The sequence below is a fragment of the Labrus bergylta genome, chromosome 7 (assembly GCF_963930695.1).
Source record: "Labrus bergylta chromosome 7, fLabBer1.1, whole genome shotgun sequence".
NCBI classification, from domain to species: domain Eukaryota; kingdom Metazoa; phylum Chordata; class Actinopteri; order Labriformes; family Labridae; genus Labrus; species Labrus bergylta.
In genome coordinates, this window is record NC_089201.1 from 12,073,292 (window position 1) to 12,092,967 (window position 19,676).

A 19,676-nucleotide genomic window follows, 5' to 3' on the forward strand; every position below is an offset into this window, starting at 1 on the left:
CCCACATTATAATGTTGAATATAAGCCCCTTTCTCATCTCCAATTAAACAAGTTGAATGTCATTGCCTCTATGCAGTACCTCCGTCCTTAATGCACAAAAACATCTGACAAATCTCTTGTATTCAATGTCTTGGACATGACTGCAAAGTACAAAATTGTATGCATCAAGAGATTTGTGTGCCTTGAGTTTTTCTTTAGTAGACACTGGGTTTCTCCACAAGGCATACAAAGATGTCTAACCACTTAAACTATTAATATCGGCTTTACATCTAATATCATTAACATAAATAATTAAGTGAATAGAGCTGCTCATTTTGAACCTCTATAATTAACATACTGAGTTGTTTCTGCTTATACTACATATTTTGTACCATTATTACTAACATTGTAGACATAAATCTATTTCATTGTTGTTGTTGCTGCTGCTGCTCTGTTATCCTTCTTCCTGCATCTCCCTCTATCCCTCTTTACAAGCCCAGCACACTTTAAGCTGATGGCACTTAATCATGAGTCTGGTTTTGGCCCAAGATTTCTGCCTTCTAAAAGGAAGTTTATTCTTGCCACTGTAATTTGCTAAATGTTGCTTAGTGCTGTGATCATGATTAATTAATGTTGGGTCTTTGTTGATAATATAACAATGAATAAGGTCTTTTACCTGCTCTTTGTAATTGTCTTGAGATCATTCGGAACTCCCCTAAGTAGTGTGTTCATCGATGGCACAGATATTTTTGCTAATAGTCACGCTTCTCATGAACTAGAATGTGAGTGTAGTTAACTCGGGAGACAGTGAACAAACGATTTAAAGGGACACAGAAGGAAGAGATATTGTTGTGTCCAGTTTAATACCAGCTGATGCTAATGCTTTTTTGTGTCTTTAATCTTGTATAAATCTTCTGCCAGTGATGAAGGTGGTAAGTTATTTTTTATTACAATGAATTTGGTTCTAAGAACAGACTAACTGGAGGTATGGAAGGCTCCTGTCAGTCCAAATACACGAAATTCAGACCAGAATAGTGAATGAGATCAAGTTATTATTGTTGAAGATATGGTCTGGGGCCTGTATTCACAAACATTCTGAGAATCCTCTCAGAGAACTCCTTACTTAGCTTAAAAAATCCTAGCAAGGACTTTTTGCCTAGGAGTGATTAAGGAACACGCTCAGATTAACTTTGAGCGAGGAAGAAACAGAAACCTTTATTTTAGTGAGGAGGTGTGATTGTATGGAGCCCCTGAAGTCCTGAAAACTAAAAAAAAAAAAAATCTTGTGCGCACAAGATAATTATGTTATGCGCACAAGATATAAACTTGTGCACACAAGATAGTACGTAGCCTACATAGGCTATTGATACGAGTGTCAATAAGTAAGGTTTGCCTAAGCGCTTCAGTCAAATACTTTTCAAAGAACCCGTTTCCGAGTTTTAGAATTGTACTGTAACTTACTTTATTAACATGTACACATACAAACATGTGAACATGTTCTAAGTGCCCTAAATATGTAACCCTTGAGTAAAGGGTTAGGAATTCAGAATTTATATTTATGTCAGGAAATGTTTAAAAATAACAGTTAAAACAGTACAGTGTGTTAACCTGCAGTGTGTTAAAGCAGAAACTTCTTCTTTTTTTTAATAATATTCTGAGGTATATGTTGTAATAACGTTTCAGTTATGTTGAGTCATCTACATAAGGCTGAACTGAACTATTTGATGAGGCAAATTGATTCCAAATTAAGATATAAATACAAGATACTTTTCGGGACTTCAGGGGCTCTGTATGATTGACCCCGTTGCTCGGTATGACGGTATGTTTTCAGAAGCTGTGATTGGTAAACCCCAAAAATTGAGAAAATAAGTTAATCATAGAATCTAGTCAGACATTGTGTAATTATGAACACTATGAAATTAGCATCTGTGATAATTTGTCAGACTTACTTATAGTATACTTATAGTGAAGTATATAGCCTACAAATGTTTGAAATCACATGTCCACTAATGTAGCCGCTGTCTGTGAAATTGAAATGTCTGTCTCTGTCTGTCAGTCTATCTACTGCCAGATATTGACTTGTCCTTGTGTTGCAGCATGGCCTTAATTCTCCTCTGGGGATTAACAAAGTATTATCTTATCTTAGATATAGGTGTATTTTCAAGGAGTCAATGTAGTTGGATTTCTTTATTGATTTCCACCAATCTGTCAGATTTGTTGGATTGTTTGGCCTGTTTGCATTTTTCTTGTCCTCTTCTGTCCATTAGTGCCATGTTGTCTGATTAATCCATTTGCTGATATACTGTAGTTAGCTTGCAAATAAAAAATAAACGGTCCTGCGTTTTTTGTTTTTGGAAGTGATTGTAATTGTGATTTTAATCCTTTATTCCAGTGACTGAAACCAGTTGAACTGGGTTGGCTTGGTATCATTGTAAAATATTTTATTTTTGGTAATACTATTACCTTAACTGCAGATCGGCAGGCTCATCAGGTTTGGTTCATCCTTTTCAGCAATGGGGGGGGGGGCTTTTAATTTGAAATACTCTGATCACTTGGTGGAGATGTTCATACCTTAGCTTTTAAGTTACTTACAGACAAGGGAGGGGTTGATCTTTGGGGCGCAGCAGTCCAATTTCATAATTATATTATATACAAATAAACAAGAGGCACAAAAAGTCTTTCACTTTGTTGAATTTATTATTTACCAAATTGGTTCAAAGGGCACTCATAGGCTTCCAACAAGTCAGTTCAAAATGAAAATGAAATTATAGTTACTGACACATGGGTTACGCTGGAGAGGGCAGCAGAAGCATAACTTCCATACGCTGTGCCAGTGGTTCTTGCATTATTTTAGTACAGATTCCTACTACCATTGAAAAAAAGTCTAGTTTTCATTAAAGCACAACTGTATCTCTGGTTCTGTTTGAGATCTCTCTTTTCAAGTCAAAAATGGTTGACCTCTTTGAACAAACCGAACCAAGTAACTCAGAAGCAACTGTACCATATTTACATTAAACTAAAACTAGCCTGGTTTTAATCTGCTTGTGCTTTGCCAGAGCCTTTAGGTTACAGTGCAGTTTCAAAACGAAGCCACTGTGATGCTCCATGGTACTTCTAAGTAACTGGTTTTTAATGTCTCACAGTGGTGGTGTTATGTAGGGCATGGCAACATATTTGCAACTAAAACATGTTAGTTCTAGAAAAGAGGTAGAAAACTAACATCCAGTTGCACAACATGGCCAAACACTCCGCGTGCTGTGCTTAAATAACCTGATAACTTCAACAATACATACAGGCAAGCACACCAGCTAGACTGTTACTGTCCCTTCACAACAAGCTCAATATAAAACCCAAGAATGATTTTGGTATTTACATTTTTTTAACCTGACCACAAAGCACAAACACACCTTGACTTGTGTTGCATGAGAGATCGTTACATTTATAAAAATGACTACAAAAAGCAATTTACCATCAAGAGAAGCATTTATATATGGACCAGAAATGAATAAGAATAACAAGTTTTATGTATTTTTCAAAAGTAGAATCTATTTACAGTATCATGTCACAGAGCAGAGGAACTATGAAAACACAAACAGTTTAGAGAGGGAATCAAAGACTAACCAGGGTAACTGTTCTTCATACCAGAGGTGCTTTATTTACAGCAACCGTCAGTCATGAGCCAAAATGACGAGTGTTCAAAGAGTTTCAAGTCTTACAGAGGACTGGGGAAGATGGGTTAGTCCAAAGCAATAATGTCATTGTCGTCATTGTTGGAAGGGGATGTTGCTGCACTTGATTGGTTTATCCTAGGGCGCTTGGTGGAGGTCTCACCAATTTCTGCATCCGAGTGCTTCCTCTTTGTACTGCCAGGCGCTGCTGCAGCAGAGCCAGACGGTGCGCCTTCCTCATCAGAGTCAACGATCATTATGTCGTCATCCTCTGCTGGAGCTGAGGGCGTTGGACAAAGGAGGTGAAAGAGAGGCGATTACTGATTTGTCTCCACAAATATAAGAGCAGAACAAAGAAAAGATTGAAAGTTGGGTTTTTATCAAGTGTAACAAATATTTACAAATCAATTTAAATTACATTTTCATTTCAAGGTCAGTCAACACAGGTGAAACGAGGCCAAGTAGCCATTCTGAGATAGGACTCTCCCTGTCTATTTTTGACAATGCGCTTCCAGAACGTGTCAAGCTCAACATAGGTTATCGACCCAGACAGGAAGTCAGACATAGAAACACATGCAGACAATTTCAAAATAAAACACCATGTACAAATTCCATAACGTATATCCCATCACTATTTTAATATCATATTAAAACAGGCCCAAATTGTACTGCAAATTAGCCTCAGAAAGGCAAAGTAACCTTTTATCTGTATGGTGTTCTCTGTATTCCTGCCTTATATTAAAGGCTTCATGTTGATCTTGTGAAAATATAAATACAGCTGCCGAGGAGTGTGCTCTGCGCTTCAGTAATAATTCCTGTAGGACAGGGCGCACGCTGTCAGACTGGGCACATCCATGATGCTGACGAAACGCAGCGCACACAGTTGCTGTGGGGTCTGGGTGTTAGGCTCAGCAAGTGATAATGATAGGCTTGGATAGGCACAATGATAGGCTTGTTTAAACCTGAAGCTTAGGCAGAACTGCAACCAGCTAAAGGTAAGAGGTTAAAGCCAAAGCATTTTGAAATTTGTATCACTTGCAGCCAGGAAATCCAATTTTCAAGTAGAGCCGGTCTAAATAGCCCAAATATAATTAAAAGTTTAAATCAAAAGGCAATATGACTTTCTTGCAGTTATTAAGACGTTTGTCCTCTTTTTGGAAAAAACGCTTTTGGGATGAGAGGGTTTTCACCTCTGTCAAATCAAACTTTGGATGTATCACCTGATGACTGGGAATATTCATTGACATGAAGCCTAAATACAAGATTTCCAATTTTTCATGACAAATCATATAGATGGAATTTTAATCAATCTGATGTTGCTTAAAATCACAATTTGTTAGCCTGAATTGCAGATTCTAGCTTTAAGCCACATTTTTCTCTTTATAAACTCCCTTAATAATTCAACAGGAAATACAATATGGCTTAGTATATTGGAACTGAGAAACAAAATTTAAGAAACTGATGTGAAAAAGAGTTTCTGCTGACCTTTTGAAGAGGTGGATGGCTGGGCAGAGTCCTTGTTGCCATTGGTAATACTGGTAACCTCTTCCTTGGTAGGCTGAGGGGGAGGAGCTTTGTCTGGTGCCTCACCAACTACCTCAAATTCCACATCCTTCTCTAATTCCTCACTGCCAATGAGAACACATTAAGCCATTGAAGTTATGTTCACTTGATTCCCCATCAAAACTAAATCTAAAAGCATTACCGCCTGTGTATTCCATTCATATGCAGAGATACAGATAAACAGATACGTACCTGTGAAGGACATTAATGAGGAGTGTGTAGTCTTGGAGAAAGTCATCAGCTTGGAGGCGGCTTCCATTACGGATTCCAAAATCTGAGAGAAGTTTGCCGTTGTTGGCTGTAAAGGACAGATGTATACATTAATTTCAATAGTTAATCCTGCTAAACCACATTTTTAATCGCATTTTTGAAATTCCATTCATTTGCATTTAAAAACAGTTTTTGTTATGCGTTTTTAAAATTGTTGTACTGTCTTAAAACTGAGGGTACTTCACTTTCTATTTGAATCCAAACCTGTATTTAAAACTTCCTGTAGATCGAAGGTCATGACATTAACTTGACTACGGCACTTGTTATGGATCGAAAAACTTCATGGAAAAAAAGCTAAAAGAGAGACAGTTGCGTCAAGGTGCTCATGTCCATATGACAATCACTGATCTTTATTTTCATTCTCACTGCAACTTGTCTACTTTTTTGTTCAATTGCCATTCATATCTTTTTTGTCATTCTTAGTCAGTCTTGGCCCCTTTCTCCACCCCTTGCCCGTTCTTGTTTCTTTTCTCAAAGTACTCCAAAACTTAAAGGGATACTTCACCTGTTGAAACATGAATCTGTACTGACATTGGGTCATACATGTAGTAGAAATGTGAAATACATTTTGAAGTTGGTGCCTTCTTGACCGAGAAAAGGCAGAAAGTGTCTTTTTGGCTCGTGGAAATACAAAGATTTCCTGTCTCAAGGGAAAATGAGGGCGGGATGCACGACCATTCAAAAATACTACTAAGTTTCTAATGATTCAAAGCTTAATGCAAATGGGTGAAGTATCCCTTTAAGTTTGAATGCTACCCCTTCCTCCTCACCTTCCGTCTCTCCTTCCTCTGAGGAGATAAGGATGGTCCCTTTTCCATCCTCTATCTGAACATCTGGAGCCACCATGCCAAACCTCTCCTTCAGGATCTGGTTAACCAAGAAAATAGAGGAGAAAAAAAAAAAAGAGTAAAATAAGAAACATCTCACTCCACATGACACCATTAAATACCACTACAACATTTGATATAAAAGGATGTGATCAGCAAAATATAGAGGGCAGAGCACCGCAAATAACACTTTGACTGCACAAATAAATAACCCAGTTTATATTTAAGTGTACCATCATCTGGTTTGTCAATGCAAGTGAATATATGGTTTTATCAAGTCACAATCACTAAGCCACCCAGCACAGGGAACATATAATGAGTGGGTGTTTAGGGGTTCTACCCCAGGGATTTTGAACAGAAATACTTAATTTCCTTCTTATAGGTGAATTCCTTTGCATACGTTTTTGGCTTTGCTGCATAATTATTGTATTTTCTCATTTGTACCCTTTGTGTCTTTCCTTCTTAGATGTAACCTCTTTATTTGTTGTTCTGGCACCCTTTCACATTAAGGATAATTTAATTCATCCCAATTCAATTAAGGTAAATAAATCAAAATAACGCAAATAAAGAATTAACTCTTATGTTTAGTGATCACCATTTTTTGCTAGGTCTTAACTGGTAGCTGCATTTTTCAGTGAAACATACAAAAACATGGCACTTATGAAACTGTCCTCGTACTTTTACCCTTAAACACAGGTGTGTCATTAGCTGTCAGCTAATGGACGCTTGTTATGTTACTTTGGAGTATGTTCACATCACTGTGATGAAACCCAAAAAGCCAAGATGGCTCACTCCTCTCCTTTTGAAATCAGCAATGTATAATTAAAGCCTTGTATGTCAACTTTTCAGGTTAAAAAAAATCCAGAACCCAAGAAAAATTCCATCCCTTCATGTACTTTTGTTGTAGTGTATATATATATAATACATGCTACTCAGGCTAGGTACCCTACATGGAACTGCCAAATCAGGAAGTCAAATGAAATGAACCATGCAAGGGCCTAGAGAGTCAGTTCAGCTATGTGCTATTCTTGTAAATGAATGATGCAAACATCAATATCCCTGGCACTGGTTGGTGTATGTTTTAAAAACAAGTCTATTACATTACCCTGTCCTGCAGGGAAAGGACGGTGGTTTTATGGACATCAAGTTTGACTGTGACTTCAGGTTTGCTGGCACAGACGTAGCAGTCATTACTGGGTGGGTCAAGTACACATGGGACCAGCAGCTTCTTTCGAAGATTGGGACACTTGTTAAGGAAGATCTAGAGTAGAAGAAAAAATGCAAGATGATATGAGGAATAAAACAAGGGGCAGAGAAACAGCACTGGCAGGAAGAATTAATTTGACCCTGTCTCACTTTGCACTGCAAAACAGTGAAACAGATCACAAAACCCACACTTTGGATGGTCAATGAATTGTATTCATACTTTTCCATAATTTCGCACATGGGAAATCTTAGATTGATAAACACAGGCTGACAAAAAAATCTCCTTGGGGGCTATCAAAAACCTACAAGAAAAAGTACAACCCCACTTGGTATTACAAGCACCCAGTTTATACAGATCTTTTAAAGCAGCAACAGAAGTATATTTACATAAAATAGGCAAGTGCATCGCACACCTCAATCACTGTATTTAGAGTATGAATGTACCTGAACGTATCTGTGTGTGTGTGTGTGTGTGTGTGTGTAAAGCTCAAATCAATCACAGGTGGTGTTGTTCTCTTAGGTGGATAAAATAGTGAAAATCTAAAAGCTTATCATACTGTGGCATGTATTTTAATTATGAAATTTAAACACTTTTGAAGGTTTTGTAGAAGCACCTTCCGTAAACCTAAAGTACATTCAATATGAGCGAATTGAGAACAAATAAAAAAATGTTTGATATTGTTCCCTTTTTCTAGATCCTTGCTTGTGTTGTACTTTCTCTCTGATGTACGTCGCTTTGGATAAAAGCGTCTGCTGAGTGAATTGTAGTAGAATTGTAGAATTCTCTAGTGGACCTGTTACTTTAAAATTAGGTTAAATCATGTAACAGATTTTAAATCCAAATGTAATATATACTGCCAATCCATTAGAAATGAAAACATAAAGTAGCTTTTAATGTGAGAGTGAATGGGTTGACCAAATGTAATACTTTTAAATCACCTGGTTGATTGCATACAGTATAAACACATGTATATTTTCAGTTTACATTGTTTTCTATAACTGTGTATAAACATTTATTTTATTTTCTGAATATTCCAGACATAAAATTTGTGTTTTTAGTGTCAATTGCAATATTGCATTATTTATTTAATGTATATGTATTTTTTCCCTTTTGCTGAGGATGATGTTTTATTGGGAGGGATTTTATGTTTATGGATGTTTATGTCTGTTTGTTAAAATGAGCAAAACTTCAATAAATATACCTTTGGAAAATAAAAAGTATCTTTTAATGATTACTCAACTATGAACAAATGATCAAATACTATCCAATGCCTGGACTCATTTAAGCAGTCATAGCAACCATTGACAATGATGACCACGCTAGTTGAACTCACCGTGCGACAGGACTCCATTTCTCCAGAAAGGATCTTCAATCCCTCCAGCACGATGAGTCCTGCGATCACAGCATTGGTTGTAGCAATGGCTGGTATAATATTACCTGCCATGGCTGAAAAACAAAGAAATCAATGGCAATGAGGATCCTTTATTCAGATGAGAACAGCAAACCTCAAATTGTTTTGTCTCCAGTCTAAACAATCTTATTTTAAAAAGACTTTAGACAACAAACTTACACTTAACATCAAAACGACTCTTCATGTTCATACTGAAGATGTGCATACGCAAGTTAGCTGCTGCAGTAACAAAGTCCATGGCTGGAGGGTCATCCTGGAAGAAGAGACAGCGAGGTGTATTTTCTTTAGTTAGGAGGTGATAAAGTATAAGCACTTCCTTATTGTAATAAAAGATCAGTATTCCAGTCCCATTGCTATACTCGAGTATATATTTGTATGAAAAGTCTGTTCACCCCCAACATTTTAACACTTAAATCTAATCAGACTTGGCTTGTTTTCTATGCAAGACCACACATAATGAAACGTAACATCAGCAGAGTTTAATAACAGAGTAAAGACTGATGTAAAAAAAAAAAAAAAAAAAAAAAAAAACTGTAGACGGACACAACAGACTTTTAAACAGATTATAAAAACCCTTTGTTTCTAAAGAGGTATGTGATGAGCTGGGATAAATAAAAAAAGTGTTTGACATGAGGATTAACAACAACATATCAAGCACAAGTTCCATAAGTCTATATAAGAGGGTAGGCCTATTACTCCAGAGTTTTAGTCTACATTTGATTTGTTTTCTGATTCACCCTTTTCACCCAAAAACTTTGTTTAGTTCAGGTCTTAAAATCGAAAGTAGTCCTTCAATATCATAACAAAACTATCTATCTATAATTCTATACTGTAGCAACCACATTCATTCACATTAGCTTTGATTCTTTGAACCCTTTTAATTTAAAGAGTTCACATATTCCCTCTGTTACCGTTTGTATTTTACCTTGTCCCACACTAGCTCAGCCCCTTCTCCCTTCTCCGTGAGCTGTGAGCGGAGGGTTTCCACGCTATGCTGAAACAGCTGGCAGTGACCCCAAACCCCCAGAACCTGCTGGTCCTTCAAACCAGAAACTGGAGACTCCTTTTGAGGACATGCTGAGACACAACAGACAAATATGAACATTGAGAAAACAAAAGACTCCTGACAGCAAAAAGGCAGCAATACAGGCCAACACTGACTATGACAGTACACACCCAATACTATGGGAATATTTGCCAGTTGCAGGTAGTAATGCAGGCTGCAAAGAAATTTAACACATCTGATGTCATCTTATTACAATAGTGATGGCACTGTTTTTTTACCGGACATTTCCTAATTCATATAACATCATAGTGATTCCCTGTAGAGCACAAACTAATAGATTCAGGTAGCTGGGTAACAGCAAAAAAGGTTTCAAGGGGTCTCAAAACTGATCCAATAGCCAAATAGTGCCAGACGTACTTTATTTAAATGACTTATTCAATTCAAATAACTTCATTTATCCGTTAGGAACTTCATTTGTATAAAAGAGCATCAGTGCACATACAGTTAGACACAAAAACAACAGAAACATACACACACAAGTGGCTCTATTAAAAGCGTGATAAATAGGTCATAAATAATTGTTATAAGCAGTTAAAAGAGTGGTGTTAAAAATGAATAATAAAATCATAATTTGTTCATGAGCCTGATGGATGTGGGAGCAAAGCTTGACATGGCTCAATTAGTCCGGAAAGTGAGAAAAATAATAATAAAGTTCCATTAAGTTTGTCCAACACATTGATGTCTATGGTTCCCAACCCAAGTCCCCACAGAGCTACTGAGCTACTGCCCCTCTGCTGATCAGTTTATACCAAAAACAGGAACAGTGAAACTGAACTTTAAACCACAGGGACTTAGGTAGAAGCTACAGGATTTCTGAGATGAACATAGACACTTTTAGAGACAAACCTTTCTTTCTGGTTTGGGACAGACACACATGAGTACACTGCAGAGCATCCTATTATCAGATCACAGACACACCTTCTAGGGATATTTAAAATAAACATACCAGAGTTCTCTAGCTGCTTCCAGTCCAGAGGAGTTGGGGCTTTCCTCTTTTTCCAAAGTTTGTCCATGGTCAGCAAGTACATGATGTCATCTTTGAATAACTGGGGATACATCCGAGGGTGTTGGGAGAATTAGAACAGTGTGTGTTTGGGCTGTAATCATAATGCTGTAAATGAGTATGGATTTATAGTTTATTTTACATGTTTCATTCTGCATAGGCAAGTCCCAGTGAAGCGTCAATGTAACCGATGTTTACAGTTAAACTGAGACTCATTCATAACAGGCACTCCAACATATAGAGGGGCAAGTTTTCCTTTGATTTTGAGCAGAACACATCGCTCTTCAAGTTGATAATTGGACTGTAAACATTGCAGTGCACGGAAAAGTAGTATTGGCTCAAAGTGATTTGACCTTTAATGCTGGCTACACTAGATTTACAGAGAAGTCGCTATTCCTTCTAAAAGGCATTTAGCATCTTCAGATGACGATAGATCATTCCCAATGTGTTCAGGGATTGCTATAAAAAAATAACAGTGGTTGAATTTTTTTTCAATGGAATTGTTTTTTCGTTCATTTTTTGACGACCTTACTACACACAGTAACAAATGCCTGTTAGGAGTTTTATTTATAAAAACTAAGCTAATTAAACCTGTATGATATCCTGGTTGTTATTTCTACTTCTGTCACTACCATGGATGAGAGCATAACAAAATACACAAGACATTTACTGACAAGTGATTAATCTGTAGTCCAATTTCATTTTGTACCTTCACAATTTGTGTATTGTCAATGTTTTTGTATTCATGGTAACTGGTTTACATTTTAAACTAGATGCTTCACCCTGTCTTAGGTAAGGAAAGAAGCCAGGCCTAATAAAAAATACAATAAATAAAATGAAAAAAAAAAAAAGGTCTGGTCATATCCAATCAAAGATTAAGTCTAAATCGGTGGGCTTGAAGCAAATTCAACTTTGTTCAAACCATACCAAATTAAGATGATCTCTCTGTACAACACAATTCTCAACATGTGGAGAACTCTCCCTATTTAAACAAACACTTGACATTCTTGACATGAACCAGCCAGCTTTGATCCTCAACCTTCTTATTTTGCAGCAACAATGAACAAAGCCAAGAGACTTTCATCAGCAGGCGACTGAATGTCAGCAGGGACCCTTTACTTTGATACTTCAAAGATAATTTATCAGCCATACTTGCATTACGTTAAGGGGCCTGCATGTGAATTTCTCAAAAGTCTGATTTGAAATACTTGTACCTTATTAAAGAGTTTTTCTGGGTCATATCCTGTGGAGCGAGCCCATTCCTTGGTGGAGACTCGCTTGATGTCCCCGTCCTTTTCGGAGGCTGTGGCGCGAGCAGCTGTATCTTCAGGGTTCCCTGTTTACAGGATACACCATTTTTTTTTACAGTTGCTATTGCAGTTCTATCTGTAAAACTTTCCATTTATTCCATTATTGTTATCCACAAAAGGCTGGCAAGACATATTGTTTTTTTTTTTTAATTGTCTTCATGTATGTGCAACTATCAAACTGAAAGAGGTTGTGTTATCATTTGAAAGTTTGTGTTGACACATGCAAACCTCCCAGATAATTGTTGGTTAAAGGTCACATATTATACCAAATATACGTTACCATGTTTTTCTTATACTAATGTATCCCTAGCCTGTCCACAAATCCTCAATTATGAGAAAAGCCCATCCTCTCCGTCTTTTGCCTGCTCCACTTTTCAGAAAATATGTGACAAAACAGGCTGTTTGGAGATTCTCCCTTCATGACATCACAAAGTGATTTAACCCCTCCCCTGAGTGTGTGACTGCCTTCTCACTGTAAACAATTGTGCATGGAGCAAATAAGCCCAAGCCACCAAAACCATTCTAGAGGGGCATGGTCAGACGCAGCTCATTTGCATTTAAATCTATAGACACAGAAACAGCTGAAATACAGGATCTGACTGGATTTTTAGCAAGGAACATCAAAGACACGTTTTGGGGACCTCTGAGATTTATTAAAACTGGTTGAAAAGGAGTATGATATGTGACCTTTAACTTCAGTAGTGCACTACATGTGTGAAAGGGGCTTTACAATAACAAACTTCATTAATGCAGGAGAAACTCGCCTTAAAATCTGAAATATAAGTCACACTAGTAAATGGACGCAGTCTGATTTTCGAGGTCCCCCAGAGAGAAAAGTTTCAAACCGTCTGTGACGTTTATATTTTTTTCCAGCAGAGCACAATGTGAAGTTTCTGTACAGCTCTGTCGCTTGTTAAGTTCTGTTCGTTTTCGCTTTGTAGCGTTTGCCCTCCTTCTAGCTACACTACAGTATTTAAAGCTCTCAATTTTTATGGAAATGTATAGCTTGCTTTATTTATTATGTTGGTTTTTTTTTTGGAATGGACCAATTTGCAAATTCAGGTACTGAAATATTAAGAGTTTCTTTCCAATATCATGAAGCTCCAGGGAACCACTAAACTTTTCGTTTAACGATACTAACTCAAATGGAAAGCGAAATACGAATTAACAAATGCCAAAAATATGCTCGAACTTACAAGATGCCTCGGGGTCTGCCGTATCAGGGGATACCTCTTGATCCGCATCCTCTTCTCCAAATAGCTGACTATAGTGGGCAGAAAAAAACAATGTAAGATGGCCATTAGAAAACAGCAGATACAGCCACTTTTTCCAAAATATAAAAATGTGTGTCTTCTAATATTTTTGCATCATTGAAAATAATCCACATGATCTGATTGTTTTCAAAAATGTGCATGGCAAGTCTAATGAAAGAGTACTGTGTCAAATCTGATTGGACTGATGTCTAGTGGAATAATGCCAAAGCAGAGATGAGATTTAGTCTTACTTGAAGAGATACTTGGCCCAGACAATGCAATGAATGGGCTCTGAAGGTGTGTTTCTGATGGTGCATCCTGGGAAGGTCTTCTGGGTTGGCTTAGGTTGGCACTCGTAACATTCAGTAATTCCCTGGAGAACAAGGAGACAGCCATAATAAAACAGACAAAGAAACAAAGAGAGGTAGGATTGTAGATACCATACATTTTTTTTACTGGACTAAAAATTACTGCAACTGGTATTCAAAGAGTGAAATAAAACAAAAACAGGCAATTCAAACCTTCTTGATAACTGTCACTTGTCCCAAGTAACCAGCAGTGCCACTCTCTATCAGAGGGATGTCTGCTGCCAAACACATCCTGTTCACATGGTTACGTGCCGCTATAGAGAAATAAATTGAGTAATATTTCTTCATTAGTCATTCATTAAACAGGACAGGCATTCAAAACTTACATTTAACAGATCCATGGGCTCCAGAAATAAAACTGTAGTATAGATAAACTCTGACTGTATATGCTCTTCTGTAGGTATTGGGTAAGTTAGGATATTTTAAGAGTTTCACTCCTAAATCAATAATAGAGATCCCACCCTATGAATCTGTTGCAAGGAGATGTATGTGCCTCCCTTTCACAAGAAACCCAAAGTGCTCAATGGAGGACAGATCTTGATTGTGTGGTTACAATAAATGTGGACAATAGTCTTTGCTACACGCTATGTATAGTATTTTATGTATGCTAGCACCCTTGTATCACTCAGAGATTTCTAGATATTAGGCATTCAACAGGTTTATGATTAAGTATTTAAGCTGGCTTATTGTTTAGGTGTCTTTATAAACAGCCCTTCAGAAATTCATTCTTTTAGGGCTTAACATAATTTAGAGACAACTAAGAGTTGAAAAAATAATCTGAAGTTAATTAAAGTTCAACTACCTCTGTTATCCAGAGCGTTCATCACCAGCACAAATTTTCTGAAGAACTCCACGTTGTAGTCAGGGCTGTTGGAGGAAACATAACCATGAATACAAATCAAAAGGACAACCAACAAGACTCATTCTGAAATTAATCAAACTCTTTAATTCATTAAATAAACAAAACCTAAAAACACAGACAGAAACTTACTTCATGATGCTGTCATGGTATGCAATGATATTTGCAGAGGGACAAAACCGTAAGGCACTCTCCTTGGCCACCTTCAAAATAACAGGAACGAAGTCAATGACTGAATACAATGCTTCAGAGAGCACACAAGAGAGGGTTTAGTTCAGTCAGGTTTTTCCCATGATGAACAGCCCTAAAGTCAGCATTCACAGGGATTAAATCCACATTGTTTACTAACCTGTGCTTTAGATTTGCCAACATGCTTCTTCTGGAAGAGGAACTGACGGTTCAGGTTGCTGACATCAATTGTGTCCAAGTCAATCTGCAAAATCAATTGGGTTGTTATGTTAGTCACAAATATGCAGTGTGATACAGAGCACAGCTAATTTAAAGCAATCTAGCAAGTAAGAAGATTTACATTATCTGATCAATTATCATTTCATAATAATGACAAGTCATTAGATACATTTTGAGGTGCTCACTGATTTGTAAAAGTACTTAATGTTGATCGATTAAAAATAAATCATTTAATTGGCTATATATCCACGTGTTGAGTCATATTGAAGTTGACAAAAATAGTGTGGCCACAGGAGGTCTTATGTGAACAAATCTGGCCTATGGATGATGCTGTGAATAAAAATGTCGTTGTTAATTATTCCTGAAGGCTCCGCGACACACATTGTTCTACTCTCACTCGCAGAAAGGGGACAAGAACACCCTGTGTGAAATAAAGACGATGCAGCCCCCATTCGCAAAACCTACAAGAAAGAAAGTTTCAGCCAAAAGGTCGAACACATCCAACTTGATACAGCATCTGAGAGATTAGATCACCACCCAGCACAACACTTTCAGCTCGAGTAATGATCCTGCCTAACAACTGAGTGATATTACAGAGGCGGCAAGTTGCTCAATAAAACATGGAGTTCGGTCAGGAATTGTCACTTACAACAAATGACGTGACGCAGTGACAGTTCGGCCTCAGTAATGTAAACAATATGTCATCTATCAGGGACTGTATAATGTTGCTTACTATGTCTGTGTGGAGGAAACAGTTAGCATTGTAAGTTATTATACCAGGTAGAAAAACGATGACGCCTTAGGCTGCATTTTTCAGTTTAAACGGGAAATGCATAGCTAAGATGTAACTTTACAATAAATACAGAAAAGACACAATAATAATAATAATAATAATAATAATAATAATATTCATTATGATTTATTATTAAATTATTTATGCTTTAAAGGCAGCAACAATTATTTTACACTGGATTATTTGACTACTTTTTAATTTGTGTTTTAAAAAACACATTTACTTTCTTAAGGCTGTTCATTAGCAATGTTGTGAAACTAACGCCAAATAATAGGGAGAAACGTAAAATCTGGACTATTTCTCAGACTATATAATGTCAAAATCCATAATCGTTGCATCCCTACCCCGACCAAACATTTGAGTTTGACACCTCTGCAATAAAAACATGATAGACACAAGTATCACTTTCAACTCTCCACATTAAATATCCCACTCACACTTTGTAATTTAAAATGTGTCTTGAAGACCCTCAATCTTATTTACAGGTGAATTACAGATAATATTAAATAATCATTTTCATCAGCATCCTTCAAGGACCAGATGAGATCAATGTGCCTTTCTTTGGTATCCTGGGCCAATCAAACGCTCTAAGCATCTACGAGACCCCTCTCAAACACAAGACCCCCCCAAACCCCCTCAAACACAAGACCCCCCCTAAACCCCCTCAAACACAAGACCCCCCCCTAAACCCCCTCAAACACAAGACCCCCCCTAAACCTCCTCAAACACAAGACCCCCCCTAAACCCCCTCAAACACAAGACCCCCCCCTAAACCCCCTCAAACACAAGACCCCCCCCAAACCCCCTCAAACACAAGACCCCCCCCAAACCCCCTCAAACACATACATTAACACCTAATGCTGGGCAAAGAGGACATACAGGTTTTAATTTTAAAAGTGTAATTTCTGTTTAATGTTACACATCTCGTGTGTGTGTGTGTGTGTGTGTGTGTGAGTGTGTGTGTGTATACAGTGATAATGGCGCCAAATGTTCCCGCAGTGTTCATATTCTCGACACTTCCTCTCAACACCTTCTGACTTTGTATGTCCACAAACACTGTAGAGAAGAAACCAGAGCACCTGACACTCCTTCACACTCCTTCACACTCCTTCACACTCCTTCACACTCCTCTTGTCAGGACTCACTGTCTGCACATCTCCGAGCGCAGCGCCACACAAAGACATGCCATGATAGCTTAGCTAGCTAGCACACAAACAAACATTACGGACCACGTCGATGTTTTTGAAGCCGGTGAGGACGAGGTTCTTCAGCAGCTCGCAGCCGATTCCTCCCGCTCCCACCACCAGCACCTTGCAGGTGGAAAGGGAGTCAGCCAGCTCTTTCCGAAGGGAACCCACCAGTTGTACCATGATGATCGGCTCTGCAGCAGCACAGGGAGGATGGCGGCAGCTAGCTTCTTGTTCTGAAGACAGGTAGTCCCGCCTACTTCCGGGTTATTTAACTTTTTTTTGGTTTTCTTTATTGTACAAATGTTCGTTTACAAAGTAACATTATTAACAACAAAAGCAGGAAAACATGATCGTGAAAAACAAAATAGTTTAATCAAATTTAAGATCTTTATTGAGCCTACATGTTAGACTACAAGAGTAGATTTAAATACTTGAAATAACTAAGTTACTAAAAAGTCGAAAAAGCTTTTAATGTTAACATTTGATATGACGTTATTTTATTGTTTCACTTCATAAATTCACTGCGTTTAAGAAAGTTGGATTTCCTGACCACTTTTTTTAAGGATGCATGTTTTTAAAAGGTAACTCTAATCAATATAAAAAATAATAGACCTATTCGGTCCTTTCTTGACATTATATAGTATTACCTAAATGTATTCATTTCCTTTTTTATTGTAAGTTTTTTTTTTTTAAAGCTGCCTTCATCAATTCACCTGTCCACTGTCCAATTACAAACTTGTCAAAAGCAATGGTAACATTCTGGCCAACATAAAGCCATTGGTTTAAAAGAGAGCATGCTGGGAGACTTTAATCATAAACATAATTTTACAAAGTAAAAACCACAGAATTATTCAAGTAATTCAGTTTTGGGTTCTTTAGTAAAGACAGTAAATTCCTTAATTCAAAGTTAACGGGGGTATTGACCTTGTGCCCTACTTGCAGTGCCCAAATATATTGTTGTAACCTCACAGAGGAAAGTTTATACGGTTGACTAAACACTGCTGCACACATGACATGACACTTTTGGAATCACTGGGATAGAACAACTTGCTCATCGTATGAGGAGGAAAGTCAGGATGATTATAAAGGCCCTAAATATTAAAGATAGATTAGTTTATATTATTAGTTTACATTTGTTATAATTCCAGTATTAAAGTATGATTCATAAATGAATCAACATAATACAATCTCTTCTGTGAATACTGTATGTTTTATAAATATTACCTTGCAGAAAAGACAGTCAACTTTAGGGCATCTTTCCCTGACATTTTGCATCTTTAAGCTAGTTTACAGATTCATTACAATCTGTAGTCGTCCTGACATCAAGGGTTTCGATATGAAAGCATATCTTTTCACAGGGCCCACAACAGCCTACCCGGAGGCATCCCTGCTCATAACTACTGTTATCTTAGCCCTTTTCAGACTGCAATGGCAAAACATTCATATTGAAGGCGAAACGTGAATTTGTGCTTTACTGTAGGTTACTTCCTGTCTCCGTATCATTTTTTTGTGTGTCTTAATTGAGTGTCTATTAGCCTATCTGTCACGACCCTCATAAAACAACCAGACTTTTCTTTGATAAACATGTTGTTGTAACGAACCTAGCCTAAAGGCGAGTTGGCAAGCCTACTTGGAATGTCAGGTTAGGCCTATTTAACAGTAAAGCCAGTCGGATGTTGTGAAGAAGTGATGGCGACATGATACAGTGCCGCTTTCCTTTGCCTAAAATTTAGAGAGAACAGTTTTTAAAATGCCTCCTTTCCAAAACATCACATGGTTTTGTAAATGATAAGTTGACTAAAATCACATAGACGTCAACATAACAAAACAAGTCATGATTTCAATTAGCCTTATAAAATTGAAACATCAATCAAACTTTTTCCCTCTCAAGTTGTCTATTCGCTGCAAAATAAAATCTGAATGTTGGTCCTATAAACACCAACAAAAGGTCATTTTGTTTTGCCCGTTCAAACCGGTTCAAACCCATTAAGCATTGTTATGTCATGTTAGAAATCATCATTCACCCCACACATATGCTGGAATGATGATTGATGATGATGACCACTGCTTGGCCTTGTGCAGTCTTTAGAAGAGTGGAATTGTTGCCAGTTAAAAAAAAAAAAGGCTAGCTCAGTTTTAGGCAAGTGTAAGGACTCACTGAGGACTGAGGTGGAGAGACGCATGCGAAAGAAAGGACAGAATATATTGGATAATGTTATTCATCCTCTTCATGACATTATTGCAGGTCAGAGAAGTAGCTGCAGTGGACGACAAATTTCCCTGCGCTGTAGGACTGAGAGGTTCAGGAGATCCTTTGTCCCCACAAGCATCAGGCTTTTTAACACACAGGCCAATGGTAGCAGCTCATGACTGGAGCTGCAGGTGGAATGTTACTGCCTGCCTTTTTCTTGTTTCTCTCCCTAACGTCTGTATTTGTGCCATAATAAGAAACACTTTTAGTATTTTAACAATCTGTTAATATCTATGCAGTTAAATTAACA

At 37.5% G+C, this 19,676-nt stretch overlaps 1 protein-coding gene across 1 annotated transcript; it reads right to left on the bottom strand.

Annotated features, from left to right (window-relative positions):
• Positions 1–2,654: 2,654 nt before the first annotated feature.
• On the bottom strand, positions 2,655–17,406 carry uba2 (ubiquitin-like modifier activating enzyme 2). The gene is made up of 17 exons (XM_020644289.3): positions 17,215–17,406; positions 15,134–15,217; positions 14,917–14,987; positions 14,728–14,792; positions 14,079–14,179; positions 13,809–13,930; positions 13,501–13,568; positions 12,209–12,330; positions 10,938–11,037; positions 9,851–10,002; positions 9,085–9,178; positions 8,848–8,960; positions 7,413–7,568; positions 6,251–6,347; positions 5,403–5,508; positions 5,133–5,275; positions 2,655–3,927 (listed from the first exon to the last, which is right to left on the bottom strand). Exons 1-17 carry the CDS (start codon positions 17,353–17,355, stop codon positions 3,716–3,718), a joined length of 1,947 nt encoding a protein of 648 aa, XP_020499945.1. The 5' UTR covers positions 17,356–17,406; the 3' UTR covers positions 2,655–3,715.
• Between the last annotated feature and the right edge of the window lie 2,270 nt (positions 17,407–19,676).

Coding starts and splice junctions, on each gene's coding strand:
- uba2 (XM_020644289.3), bottom strand. CDS start 17,355: ATGGTACAACTGGTGGGTTCCCTTCGGAAAGAGCTGGCTGACTCCCTT. Junction 8,961..9,084: donor GAGTCGTTTTGATGTTAAGT/GTAAGTTTGTTG, acceptor TTTGTTTTTCAG/CCATGGCAGGTAATATTATA. Junction 6,348..7,412: donor TCCTTTCCCTGCAGGACAGG/GTAATGTAATAG, acceptor TTGGTTAACCAG/ATCCTGAAGGAGAGGTTTGG.